The 13,624-nt window shown below is 42.8% G+C and overlaps 1 protein-coding gene across 1 annotated transcript in view; it reads left to right on the forward strand.

Moving 5' to 3' along the window:
* Positions 1 to 13,624, forward strand: part of LOC126336854 (uncharacterized) — a 145,173-nt gene that overhangs the window by 111,142 nt on the left and 20,407 nt on the right. The window contains exon 3 of the mRNA XM_050000947.1: positions 12,566 to 12,797. Within this exon, the coding sequence (XP_049856904.1) occupies positions 12,566 to 12,797 (232 nt within the window). The remainder of the gene's footprint in view (positions 1 to 12,565; positions 12,798 to 13,624) is intronic.

Below are 13,624 nucleotides of genomic sequence, written 5' to 3' on the forward strand. Positions count from 1 at the left end.
AACTTTTGAGTTTTCAGATTAAACTTCATACCGCAATCTTAAGTGCATTTACTGATAGTTTAGTGTGCTAAATACGTTTGCTGCCCCTTTATATCTGTAGAGTATCGTCATCTCTTAAGTAATTTCCAGTAAAAAAACTTCTGAACCACTGTTTACATAATCGCGAGTAGGCCTAATTTTTCGTACACGTATTTTCATTGTTTTCCGGTAACTTAATTGTCTTTCTGTCACTAAAATAGATTTGTACCATGAGTGTAAAGTGCCTGACGTGCCGTAGGATCGTTAGCTCCGGGGTCTGGTGTGATGGATGTAGTAACTTTTTTCATTGGGGCGACTGTAGTGGCGTGGGAATTGGGAAAATGAGGGGCGACTGTAGTGGCGTGGGAATTGGGAAAATTAGCGAGACTCATCAGTGGTTCTGTAGGCTATGCAGTAGAGATAGGAAGATTGTGGAACAGGAGGGGAAAATTGCTGCCCTTCAGGCTGAGTTAGATGAGGCTAGGTGAGAACTGGGCAGGTTAAGGGGGGAGAAGGGTAAACAGGGGTGGGAAGTGGCAACAGGCATGAGGAACAGGCCAAGAAATTCTTCTGACCGCTTTGTTATTAATGTACAAAATAGGTTTGACCTGTTGCCTCAGTCAGAAACTGATGAGCCTCTCACAGAAGTAGATGTACACAGGGCTCAACAAGCTTTCAGCAGCAAATTGATTAAGAATGTAGGGAAGTCTGCAAAGAGAAAGAAAGTCTTGTTGCTAGGTAGTTCGCATGCTAGGGGTGTGGGCCAACTTCTGCAGGATGAATTAGGGTTGGATTACCAGGTCACAAGTTTTTTCAAACCTAGTGCTGAACTTGGGCAGGTTACAGAGGATTTAGGTTCACTATGTAAAGGTTTTACTAAGGAAGACACCGTGGTTATTGTGGGTGGGCCGGGCAACAGTATTGACAGAGATCCGGGGTACAGCATAGAGTGTGACCTGGCAAAGATTGCATCGGCATCGAATCATACCAGTGTTGGGTTTGTGTCGGTTCTGGAGCGCCACGACCGACCTCATTTGACCTCTTCTGTCAGGAGAGTTAATTTGGAGTTGGAGCGGCTACTTGGATCTGGTGCGGGGTCACACATTGGTGTGGTTCGTGTTGATTCACTCTGTAGGTGGGACTATACTAGACATGGCCTACACCTCAACAGGAAAGGGAAGGGTAAACTGGCTGGGCTGATAGCAGGAAATTTAAAGGGGGGAGGAACTACATCTCATGGTGGAAACTCTTTTTTAGTGTAAGATCAGTGTCCAGTGGGAAACTCAGCCATGCAAGTACTAAAGATGTCAAAAAAGTTCAAGATAGTTGCAAAAGTAAAATGAAAAATGTTAGTATATTTCATCAAAATATTGGGGGATTGAACAATAAAATTGATGAGCTTGTGCTTTGTTTAGAAGATATAGAAACTGAGAATGGAATAGATGTACTATGCCTATCTGAGCATCACATTGTCACTGATATGCAAAAGGTTAGCATCAATGGGTACAAATTAGCTGCACATGTAAGTAGAGATAATATGATGAGAGGAGGAGTTGCCATATATGTCAAAAGCTTCCACAGTGCAAAAAATTTAGAAACTAAAAAATTTTGTGTAGAGCAACATATGGAAGCATGTGCCACTGAACTTAAACTAAAGGATGGCACTTTCATAATTGTAACAGTGTATAGGTCCCCCTCAGGGAATTTCCAGCTATTTCTGGAAAACTTGGATGCTTTGTTGTGCTATCTGTCAGACAGGGGGAAGCAAATTATCATTTGTGGGGATTTCAATGTTGATTCCCTGAAAGAGTGTAATAGGAAGAATGACCTTTTAGTATTACTCAGTTCTTTCAATTTGAGCTCCGTCATTGATTTTCCTACTCGGATAACAAAGAACAGCAGTACATTGATAGATAACTTTTTTATAGACCAAGATAAGTTTAAGGACATAAATGCTTATCCTGTTGAGAATGGTCTTTCAGATCATAGTGCACAGCTTGTTACAGTACATGACATAGCTCCATGCAGTATAATAAATCAGACTTTCAAAGCAGTGCGTTCAATTAACAATATAAATATTGCAAACTTTAGGGAAAGCCTACAGCAGCTAGACTGGGATGAAGTGTATAAGGAACCCGATGCAAACTTGAAATATAACTTATTTCACAATACATTTTTAAGGGTATTTGAAAATTGTTTTCCCAAGAAAATACTTAAACATAATTCCAAGAAAACATATAAAAAACCTTGGCTAACTAAAGGAATAAGAATATCTTGCAACCGCAAAAGAGAACTGTATCTAACAGCAAGATGGAGTACTGACCCCGAAATTGTTCAATATTATAAAAACTATTGTGCAGTACTAAGAAAAGTTATTAAAAAGTCCAGAAGCATGTGTATCATGTCTGAGATCAGTAACTCTGATAATAAAATTAAAGCAATTTGGAATATTATTGAAAGGGAAACAGGGCAACCAAGAGCACAGGAAGACTTTAGTGCAATAAAATTGAATGACAAGTGCACTAACAAACAATCAGAAATTGAAAATATTTTGAATAATCATTTTTTAAATGTTGTGGAGAAAATAGGATCTAGATCTTCACTAGAAGAGGCAAGGCTATTAATAGAAGAGGCCATACCTGCACAGTTTGAAACAGCTGTAATTCCACCAACCTCTCCCTCTGAAATCAGTAAAATAATAAACTCACTGAAAAGTAAAAGCTCTTACGGAATTGATGGCATTTCCAGCAAAGTACTTAAAGCTTGTTCCCCACAGATAAGTAGAATTCTCAGCCACGTATGTAATAGCTCTTTGGAGCAGGGTGTTTTCCCTGATAGACTGAAATATGCCATTGTAAAACCATTGCATAAAAAGGGGGATATGTCGGATGTCAACAACTACTGCCCAATCTCTCTTCTGACAGCTCTATCAAAAATTTTTGAGAAAGTAATGTATTCAAGAGTAGCCTCCCATATTTGTAAAAATAAAGTACTAACAAAATGTCAGTTTGGTTTTCAGAAAGGCTTTTCAACAGAAAATGCTATATATGCTTTCACTGATCAAATATTAAATGCTCTGAATAACCGGACATCACCCATTGGTATTTTTTGTGATCTCTCAAAGGCCTTTGATTGTGTAAATCATGGAATTCTTTTAGATAAGCTAAATCATTATGGTTTGAGTGGGGCAGTGCACAAATGGTTTAATTCATACTTAACTGGAAGAATGCAGAAAGTTGAAATAAGTGGTTCGTGTAATGTTAAAACAGCTGATTCCTCAAACTGGGGTGCTATCAAGCACGGGGTCCCACAGGGTTCGGTCTTAGGTCCTTTACTGTTCTTGATATACATTAATGACTTACCATTCCACATTGATGAAGATGCAAAGTTAGTTCTTTTTGCTGATGATACAAGTATAGTAATAACATCCAAAAACCAAGAACTAAGTGATGTAATTGTAAATGATGTTTTTCACAAAATTATTAAGTGGTTCTCAGCAAACGGACTCTCTTTAAATTTTGATAAAACACAGTATATACAGTTCCGTACAGTAAATGGCAAAACTCCAGTAATAAATATAGAATTTGAACAGAAGTCTGTAGCTAAGGTAGAATTTTCAAAATTTTTAGGTGTGTCCATTGATGAGAGGTTAAACTGGAAGCAACACATTGATGGTCTGCTGAAACGTCTGAGTTCAGCTACGTATGCTATTAGGGTTATTGCAAATTTTGGTGATAAGAATCTCAGTAAATTAGCTTACTATGCCTACTTTCATTCACTGCTTTCGTATGGCATCATATTCTGGGGTAATTCATCGTTGAGTAGAAAAGTATTCATTGCACAAAAACGTGTAATCAGAATAATTGCTGGAGCCCACCCACGGTCATCCTGCAGACATCTATTTAAGGATCTAGGGATCCTCACAGTAACCTCACAGTATATATATTCCCTTATGAAATTTGTTGATAATAATCCAACCCAATTCAAAAGTAATAGCAGTGTGCATACCTATAACACCAGGAGAAAGGATGATCTTCACTATGCAGGGTTAAATCTGACTTTGGCACAGAAAGGGGTAAATTATGCTGCCACAAAAGTCTTTGGGCACCTACCAAACAGCATCAAAAGCCTGACAGATAGCCAACTAACATTTAAAAATAAATTAAAAGAATTTCTAGATGACAACTCCTTCTACTCATTGGCTGAATTTTTAGATATAAAGTAAGTATAAAAAAAAAAAAAAAAACTTAATCATTAGTGTCATGCAATATTTTGTGTAATGTAATTTCTTGTACAGACATCTTTTATTAACCTGACACGTTCCACATCATTACGAAGTGTCGTATTCATGATCTATGGAACAAGTATTAATCTAATCTAATCTAATCTAATCTCTAGTGTATTCAAACATTATGAATCACCTCGAAGGGAACGATCTATTGACACGTAATCAGCATGGCTTCAGAAAACATCGCTCTTGTGCAACGCAGCTAGCTCTTTATTCGCACGAAGTAATGGCCGCTATCGACAGGGGATCTCAAGTTGATTCCGTATTTCTAGATTTCCGGAAAGCTTTTGACACCGTTCCTCATAAGCGACTTCTAATCAAGCTGCGGAGCTATGGGGTATCGTCTCAGTTGTGCGACTGGATTCGTGATTTCCTGTCAGGAAGGTCGCAGTTCGTAGTAATAGATGGCAAATCATCGAGTAAAACTGAAGTGATATGAGGTGTTCCCCAGGGAAGCGTCCTGGGACCTCTACTGTTCCTGATCTATATAAATGACCTGGGTGACAATTTGAGCAGTTCTCTTAGACTGTTCGTAGATGATGCTGTAATTTACCGTCTAGTAAGGTCATCCGAAGACCAGTATCAGTTGCAAAGCGATTTAGAAAAGATTGCTGTTTGGTGTGTCAGGTGGCAGTTGACGCTAAATAACGAAAAGTGTGAGATGATCCACATGAGTTCCAAAAGAAATCCGTTGGAATTCGATTACTCGATAAATAGTACAATTCTCAAGGCTGTCAATTCAACTAAGTACCTGGGTGTTAAAATTACGAACAACTTCAGTTGGAAGGACCACATAGATAATATTGTCGGGAAGGCGAGCTAAAGGTTGCTTTTCATTGGCAGGTCACTTAGAAGATGCAACAAGTCCACTAAAGAGACAGCTTACACTACACTCGTTCGTCCTCTGTTAGAATATTGCTGCGCGGTGTGGGATCCTTACCAGATGGGATTGACGGAGGACATCGAAAGGGTGCAAAAAATGGCCGCTCGTTTTGTATTATCACGTTATAGGGGAGAGAGTGTGGCGGATATGATACACGAGTTGGGATGGAAGTCATTACAGCATAGACGTTTTTCGTCGCGGCGAGACCTTTTTACGAAATTTCAGTCACCAACTTTCTCTTCCGAATGCGAAAATATTTTGTTGAGTCCAACCTACATAGGTAGGAATGATCATCAAAATAAAATAAGAGAAATCAGAGCTCGAATAGAAAGGTTTAGGTGTTCGTTTTTCCCGCTCGCTGTTCGGAATAGTAGAGAGATAGTATGATTGTGGTTCGATGAACCCTCTGCCAAGCACTTAAATGTGAATTGCAGAGTAGTCATGTAGATGTAGATGTAGATAGTTCGGTATTAAGCAGTCGGGTACAAGATGTAGTCCTCAAACTTATCTAGCAGCATATTCTGCCAAAAAATGGAAACCTCCAAGGAGGGGAGGAGGAAACGAAACGAAACTTCAGTGTGATGTTATTTCGGTGATTACAGTTTCAAGTCAGATTTAAAAAGAACTTATCAGAATGAACCCACTTGTCAGATGACGTTGCACTCTCTCTGGCCTGGATGTATACAATGCCTCAGTTGGGTAGGGTGTCATAAATCCGTTGTCTCCTCTCCTGAGCCAAGCTGGCCCCGCAGCTGTTGTAACTGGTCCTTGATACCCTCGATACTGCACTGGCATGAAGTTGACATCCTAGTTGGTTCCACACATTTTATTGGTGTCAGATCTGGGAACCTCGCTGGGCACGAGAGTAGATCCACATCGTGCAAACAGTTGATAAATACAACTGAAATGTGTGGATGAGTAACGTCCTGTTGAAAAATGGCACCACAAGACTGTCACACGACAGGTAAGATATGAGATTATTGCCAAGAGGCCGTCGACATTAGTCCGTGATATAAATTTCAATTAGAAACATCTCACAGTTATTGAGAAAAAGGGGTCTTGACAGTCAAAGAGACGGACAAACGAAGTGATCCTATAACGGTTCCATTATTACCGACTGACTGAGATACGGAACTTAAAAAAACGAAAAAAATGACCGACACGACTTTCGAACCAGCAATTACCAGTATCGAGCACTACCAGATTTTTCCGCCTTTGCGACTTTTAAAATTCACGGGAATGCTAGTAGTGCAGGCACCTGTTTTTAAAAATTTGCGTCAGCCGAGAATCAAACCTAAAACCCATAAGTGGCAGGCGAGCATTCTACCACCCAGGACCACAGCCTGTGGAGAAAATCGACATCGCTGTAGCATATTAAAGACTGTCGGAAAATTTCAAAGTCGGTTTCCTCGAGAACTTTTTCGAGTTGCGTCGAACTACACTCATGCTCATAAATTAAAGGTAGTTGCAGAATTTGGTGCCACACTACGTGGCACTACACAAAACTGACGCTAACAGCATAGGCAGATAGGGAACACTCGCGACACAGATCCGTAAGTCCACGGTATTACTGGTAAGTTGAGAAAACCGTCCCGAAACACATGTGCTACAAAACGCCACTGTTTCCTGCGCATGTACCCCGACATCAGTATGGGATGTGATCACCATGCACACGTACACAGGCCGCTCAACGGGTTGGCATACTCTGGTATGGTGGTCGAACAGGTGTTGGGGTTTAGCCTCCCATTCTCGCACCAGTGCCCGTCGGAGGTCCTGAAGGGTCGTAGGGGTTTGAAGATGTGCAGCGATAAGTCGACCGAGAGCATCCCAGACATGCTCGATGGGGTTTAAGTCTGGAGAACAGGCAGGCCACTCCATTCGCCTGATACTTTCTGTATCAAGGTACTCCTCCATGATGGCAGCTAGGTGGGGCCGTGCGTTATCATCTATCAGGAGGAAGGTGGGAGCCACTGCACAACTGAAAATGCTGACATACTGGTGCAAAATGACGTCCCGATACACCTGACTTGTTACAGTTCCTCTGTGAAAGACATGCAGGGATGTTCGTGCACCAATCATAATCCCACCCCACTCCATCAAACCACGACCTCTGGTTCCTGCTTCACGCCTGATGAAAACCCGGTGAGAATCACTGTTCAGACTATACCTGTACTCGTCCGTGAACATAAACTGAGGACCACTGTATCAATGACCATGTACTGCGTTCTTGACACCAGACTTTGAGGGCTCTCCTGTGACCAGGGACCAGTGGAATGCACCTTACAGGTCTCTGGACGAATAAACCATGTCTGTTCAGTCGTCTGTAACCGAGTGTCAGGCGACAGCTGTTCCAGTGGCTGCGGCGATTTCCCGAACAAGGTAACCTGCAGTACTCCATGGCCGTCTGCGGGCACTGATGGTGAGATATCGGTCTTCTTGTGATATTGTACACTGTGGACGTCCCTTACTGTAGCGCCTGGACACGTTTCCTGTCTGCTGGAATTCTTGTCATAATCTTGAGATCACACTTTGAGGCACACGGAGGACCCAAGCTATGACCTGTTGAGTATGACCAGCCTCCAGTCGCCCTAGTATTCTACTCCTCATAACGTCATCAATATGTGTTTTTTGAGTCATTTTCAACACACAGTCGCCATTAGCACGTCTGAAAACGTCTACAAACTTACTCGCTGCACCGTATTGTGGCATGCACCAACACACCTCTGCCTATGTGGACTGCTGCCAGCGCCACCATGCGACGACTGTAGGTCAAATGCACCGCATGGTCATACCCCGAGGTGATTTAAACTCGCAAACCATCCACCAGAGCGTTGATTCACCATGTACCAGCATTATCCTTAATTTATGAGCATGAGTGTTCAAATGGTTCAAATGGCTCTAAGCACTGTGGGACTTAACATCTGAGATCATCAGTCCCCTAGACTTAGTACTACTTAAACCTAACTAACCTAAGGACATCACACGCGTCCATTCCCAGGGCAGGATTCGAACCTGCGACCGTAGTAGCAGCGCAGTCCCGGACTAAAGCGCCTAAAGCCGCTCGGCCACAGCAGCCAGCAACATGAGTGTATTTTAGGGGATTAATATTTGATTTCTGAATTTCACGTATAACAAATATACCCTTTTTCTGTACGTCACCTCTTCTCCTCTTTAGTCTTCTCCTCCTCCCTCTCTGTCCGTCTCCTCCTGTCCCCTGTCTCTGTTCCTCTCTCTATCGCCAATTCCTCCGACCCCTCTCTCCATCTCCTCTCCTCCGCCCCTCCCTCACTTAGAGCCTTGTTTATCGTTACTGCAAATTCAGATGCTTCTAATCATAAGCTGATAAGCCATAAATGCAGCTTTCCTGTTTTCTGCGAAAACCGTCTGTGAGCAAGAATGTATGCAGGGTGTTTAAAAAAGAATATACGTATTACAAAATATTATTTTGTCTAAACTATCGATCGCTGTGCTTCGGCTCGGCTATTTGAGAAACGAATACATAGTCTAGTTTATATTAATAGCCTCTTAATGTCAGCTGTCCTCTGTTTTGCTTGGTAATTCCGTGACTACAGTGCGAATTCTTTTCAGGTTGAAATACCAAAGTAATTGGGCGTAACATTCGCAGATGGTATCAAAGGTTCCTAGATACAGGATGTGTATGCAAAGGAAAAAGTCTTGGCAGCCCTCGTGTTCCTGAAGAAAATGTTGCAAGAAATCAAACTGCTTTCCAACGTAGTACTTCAAAATCAACCCGTCGTGCCAGACGAGATTTACAACTGCCTACAACAACAATTTGGCGTGTTTTGAGACGTCGGTTGGTTATGAAGCCGTGGAAGTTACAGCTGTTACAAGCTCGCCGCGCGGCACTAGCCGAACCGTCTAGGGCGCTTTAGTCATGGACTGTGCGGCTGGTCCCGGAAGAGGTTCGAGTCCTCCCTCAAGCATGGGTGTGTGTGTTTGTCCTTAGGACAATTTAGGTTAACTAGTGTGTAAGCTTAGGGACTGATGACCTTAGCAGTTCAATCTCGTAAGTTTTCACACACATTGTTACAAGCCCTGCGTCTTAATGACAAACGCAAACGTGTTGCATTTTGTAACGTGATTCTAGATGCTATTGACAATGATGACACTTTCGCACCACGCATAGTGTTCAGTGATGAAGCAACTTTCCATCTTAGTGGTCAGGTAAACAAAAACAATGTTCGAATCTGGGGCCTACAGAACCCACATGCAGCCATTGAACATGTACGAGATTCGCCCAAATGTTTTTTGTGCGATATCCCGGTCATCTGTTTAAGGCCCATTCTTGTTTGATGGAAACATGGTTAAAGGTCACTCGTATCTCGCTATGTTACAAAACTGGTTGTTTCCGAGGCTGCACGAAGACAACTTCATTTTCCAACAAGACGGGGAACCCCCTCACTGGAGTCGCCAAGTGCGTCAATATCTGAATGAACGCCTACCGAACCGTTGGATAAGTCGTCAAGAAGCTGGCGACTTAGCATCTCTCAGCTGGGCTCCACTATCACCGCATTTGACACCCTCTGACTACTTCCTGTGGGGTTTCGTTAAAGACAGCGTTTATGTGCCACCACTCCCACAGAACCTGGAAGAGTTAAAGAACCGGATCCGTACTGCCATAACGTCAGTGACGAAGTACATGCTTGCCCGAGTATGGGAGAAATTTGAGTATCGATGTGATATTGTTCGTGTCGCTGATGGAGGACATACTGAACATCTGTAATCTGAGCTTGAGGGGTTCGTAAATATGTGTGTAAAGTTTCATATTCGCATAATTTAAAGTTTAATAAACACGTGCATTCGAAATACGTATATTCTCTTTGAAACGCCCTAGAAAGCAAAACCGCACATTTATATGAAAGAACATTTTCTTTCTCGCAGTCCGTTTTAACAGAAAACCTGTATATTATTGTTTAAAAGTATGTAATGTACATTTGCTTAATACTTCAATAGAGTCTCGTTTAAATTATAAAACAAATCAGTCGCATGTATACTCCTTTGGGCACTACACATTTCCCTATGTCTTACTTATATCACTTAAATTTTAGAAGAAGATAAATTAAAAGCGAGCTGATTCCCATGCAGTGTTATGGCAAAATTTCAAAGCAATCGACGGACTATTTTTTTGAATTTTGAGGGTACAAATACACGCAGGCTGAATTTTTATGCGTAAAAGATGTTGAGAGTCAGTTGCCAATTAGTGCACTAAGAGTCGGCCGTCTATAGATTTTTCTACATTTCGCTGTAGTTTTGTAGCGTTGTTGGCCAGCCGGAGTGGCCGTGCGGTTCTGGGAGCTACAGTCGCAAGTTCGAATCCTGCCTCGGGCATGGATGTGTGTGATGTCTTTAGGTTAGTTAGGTTTAATTAGTTCTAAGTTCTAGGCGACTGATGACCTCATAAGTTAAGTCGCATAGTGCTCAGAGCCATTTGAACCATTTCATTTTTTTGTAGCGTTGCGACTTATCTGTGTAGAACAGTATCATTCGCGAACAGCCTCATCGAGCTTCCGACTTTATTTACTAGATCATTTTAACGTACTGTGAAATGTAATGGTCCTATAACACTCCGTTCAGGTATGTGTCCACAAGTGTCATTTATGTTTGTTACCTTCTGTGCTCTACTTCAGCATTTCTTTCTAAGTATGGTTCAAGTTATGTAATTTGGCAGTGACACATTATGCGAAAGTTGCTTTCGTCCATAAGTTTGGACACCTGTGTGTACAATGAAAAAGCAAAGCTCTTATAATACTCCATCGAGGTGCGCCCAAAGATACTTTTTCCTCTGAAGATTTATTCTCTGTAAAGAATCACATACTTCGTTCTGCTTTCTAGGAACACCTTATTTCGAACACAAAGCCACACTACTGGCCATTAAAACTGCTACACCACGAAGATGACGTGCTACAGACACGAAATTTAACCGACAGGAAGAAGACGTTGTAATATGCAAATGATAAGCTTTCCAGATAATTCACACAAGGTTGGCGCAGTTGGCGACACCTTCAACGTGGTGACCTGAAGAAAGTTTCCAACCGATTTCTCATACACAAACATCAGTTGATCGGCGTTGCCTGGTGAAACGTTGTTGTGATGCCTCATGTAAGGAGGAGAAATGCGTACCATCACGTTTCCGACTTTGATAAAGTTCAGATTGTAACCTATCGCGATTGCGGTTTATCGTATCCCGACACTGCTACTCGCGTTGGTCGAGATCCAATGAGCGATACCAGAATATGGAATCGGTGGGTTTCAGAAGGGTAATACGGAACGCCGTGCTGGATCCCAACGGCCTCGTATCACTAGCAGTCGAGGTGACAGGCATCTTATCCGCATGGCTGTCACTGATCGTTCAGCTATGTCTCGATCCCTGAGTCAACAGATGGGGACTTTGCAAGACAACAACCATCTGCACGAACAGTTCGAGACCATGGCTGCGGTTACCCTTGACGCTGCATCACAGACAGGAGCGCCTGCGATGGTGTACTCAACGACGAACCTGGGTGCACAAATGGCAAAACGTCATTTTTTCGGATGAATCCAGGTTCTGTTTAGAGCATCATGATGGTCGCATCCGTGTTTGGTGACATCGCGGTGAACGCACATTGGAAGCGTGTATTCGTCATCGCCATACTGGCCTATCACCTGGCGTGACGGTATAAGGTGCAATTGGTTACACGTCTCGGTCACCTCTTATTCGCATTGAAGGAACTTTGAACAGTGGACGTTACATTTCAGATGTGTTATGACCCGTGGTTCTACCCTTCATTCGATCCCTGCAAAACCCTACATTTCAGCAGGATAAAGAACGACCGGATGTTGCAGGTCCGGTACGGGCCTCCCGGATACAGACAAAGTTACACTGCTGCCCTGACCAGCACATTATCCAGATCTCTCACCAATTGAAGACGTCTGGTCAATGGTGGCCGAGGAACTGGCTCGTCACAACATGCCAGTCACTACTCTTGATGAACTGTGGTGTCGTGTTGAAACTCCATGGGCAGCTGTACCTGTACACGCCATCCAAGCTCTGTTTGACTCAATGCCCAAGCGTATCAAGGCCGTTATTGCGGCCAGAGGTGGTTGTTCTGGGTACTGATTTCTCAGTATATATGCACCCAAATTGCGTGAAAATGTAATCACATGTCAGTTCTAGTATAATATATTTGTCCAGTGAATACCTGTTTATCATCTGCATTTCTTCTTCTTGTAGCAATTTTATTGGCCAGTAGTGTATTCCGCAGGTCGTGCGTAACTGTATCGAACGCCATCCGTCAGTTTACATAACTGTACTCGAACTGAGTAATGGCAAAGAGCTGTTTGCCTTTACAATCTGTCTGCTGGTTTCTGCCTCGCAGGTGACTGGTCAGTGGTATGTGGTGGAGATCGTGGAGCACGACCCTAAGGTGCTGGAGATGTCGATGATCGAGCAGCGCAAGTGCCCCATCGTGGTCCTGCACCGCCAGAACTCCACCGGCAGCTGGCTCACGCTCAAGTGGACCGAGGGCAGGGATGTTGTCGTCTACAACCTCAACGTCACCGACATGCGCAGGGCCCTCGGCCGCTGGCAGTCCATCGGCAAACAGGAGGGTGAGCATGCGGCACGCGACCACTCACTTGACTTGTCTCGGTTTTACCTACAGATTTTCTGTCCAATGCACAACCGAACCTAACACACAACTGCAGACCTATAATAATATTACGAGTTTCACTCGATAATAAATGTACATCTCTTTTTCAACATCTAGTTTATTTCCCGTATGTTTGATATTATAATACGTTGATACATTCTTGAAAGGCAAAATGTCGTTTTTTCCCATAATCTCCGATCTTTTCAAGTGCCTCGCGCCACATTGGAACTAAGGCCTATAGGGCCGTAGGCTGGGTGTTTCGGGTTTAACGCTTTATGATCTCGATAGCAGTTTTCTCACTTATATGTGGCCGGGTGTTATGCTGCAACAGCAGAACATCGTATTTTGGCCCTCGTTGCCGAACGTAACATGTTAGAGCATGAAGGTTTTAATGAGTTGACACATACGTGTCAGAACTGATAGTGGTTCCATTTGTGCATGATGTCCACAAAATCGTCCTGAATCAAAAAACACAGTAGCCATCACTTATCCTGCTAATGGTGCGCTTTTGAACTTCTCCTTCTTCATAAGGATTGCATTAAGCCATTACGTCGATTGCCCTTTCATCTGCAGTTCAAAGTGATGCAACAATATTTCACCTCTTGTTATAATTCTTGCGAGGAAGTCATCTCCTTAATTCTCGTATTTTACCAAAAGTTCGCTACACACTGACTTCTGTGTGTCTCTGTGGGCATCCATCAGCACTTGTAATCCAACTGGAGTAAACTTTTTCACATCTCAGTACCCTACGCACTCTTTTTTTCTGTAGAACTACTTAAACCTGAC

This window comes from Schistocerca gregaria, chromosome 2 (assembly GCF_023897955.1).
Source record: "Schistocerca gregaria isolate iqSchGreg1 chromosome 2, iqSchGreg1.2, whole genome shotgun sequence".
Lineage (NCBI taxonomy): Eukaryota > Metazoa > Arthropoda > Insecta > Orthoptera > Acrididae > Schistocerca > Schistocerca gregaria.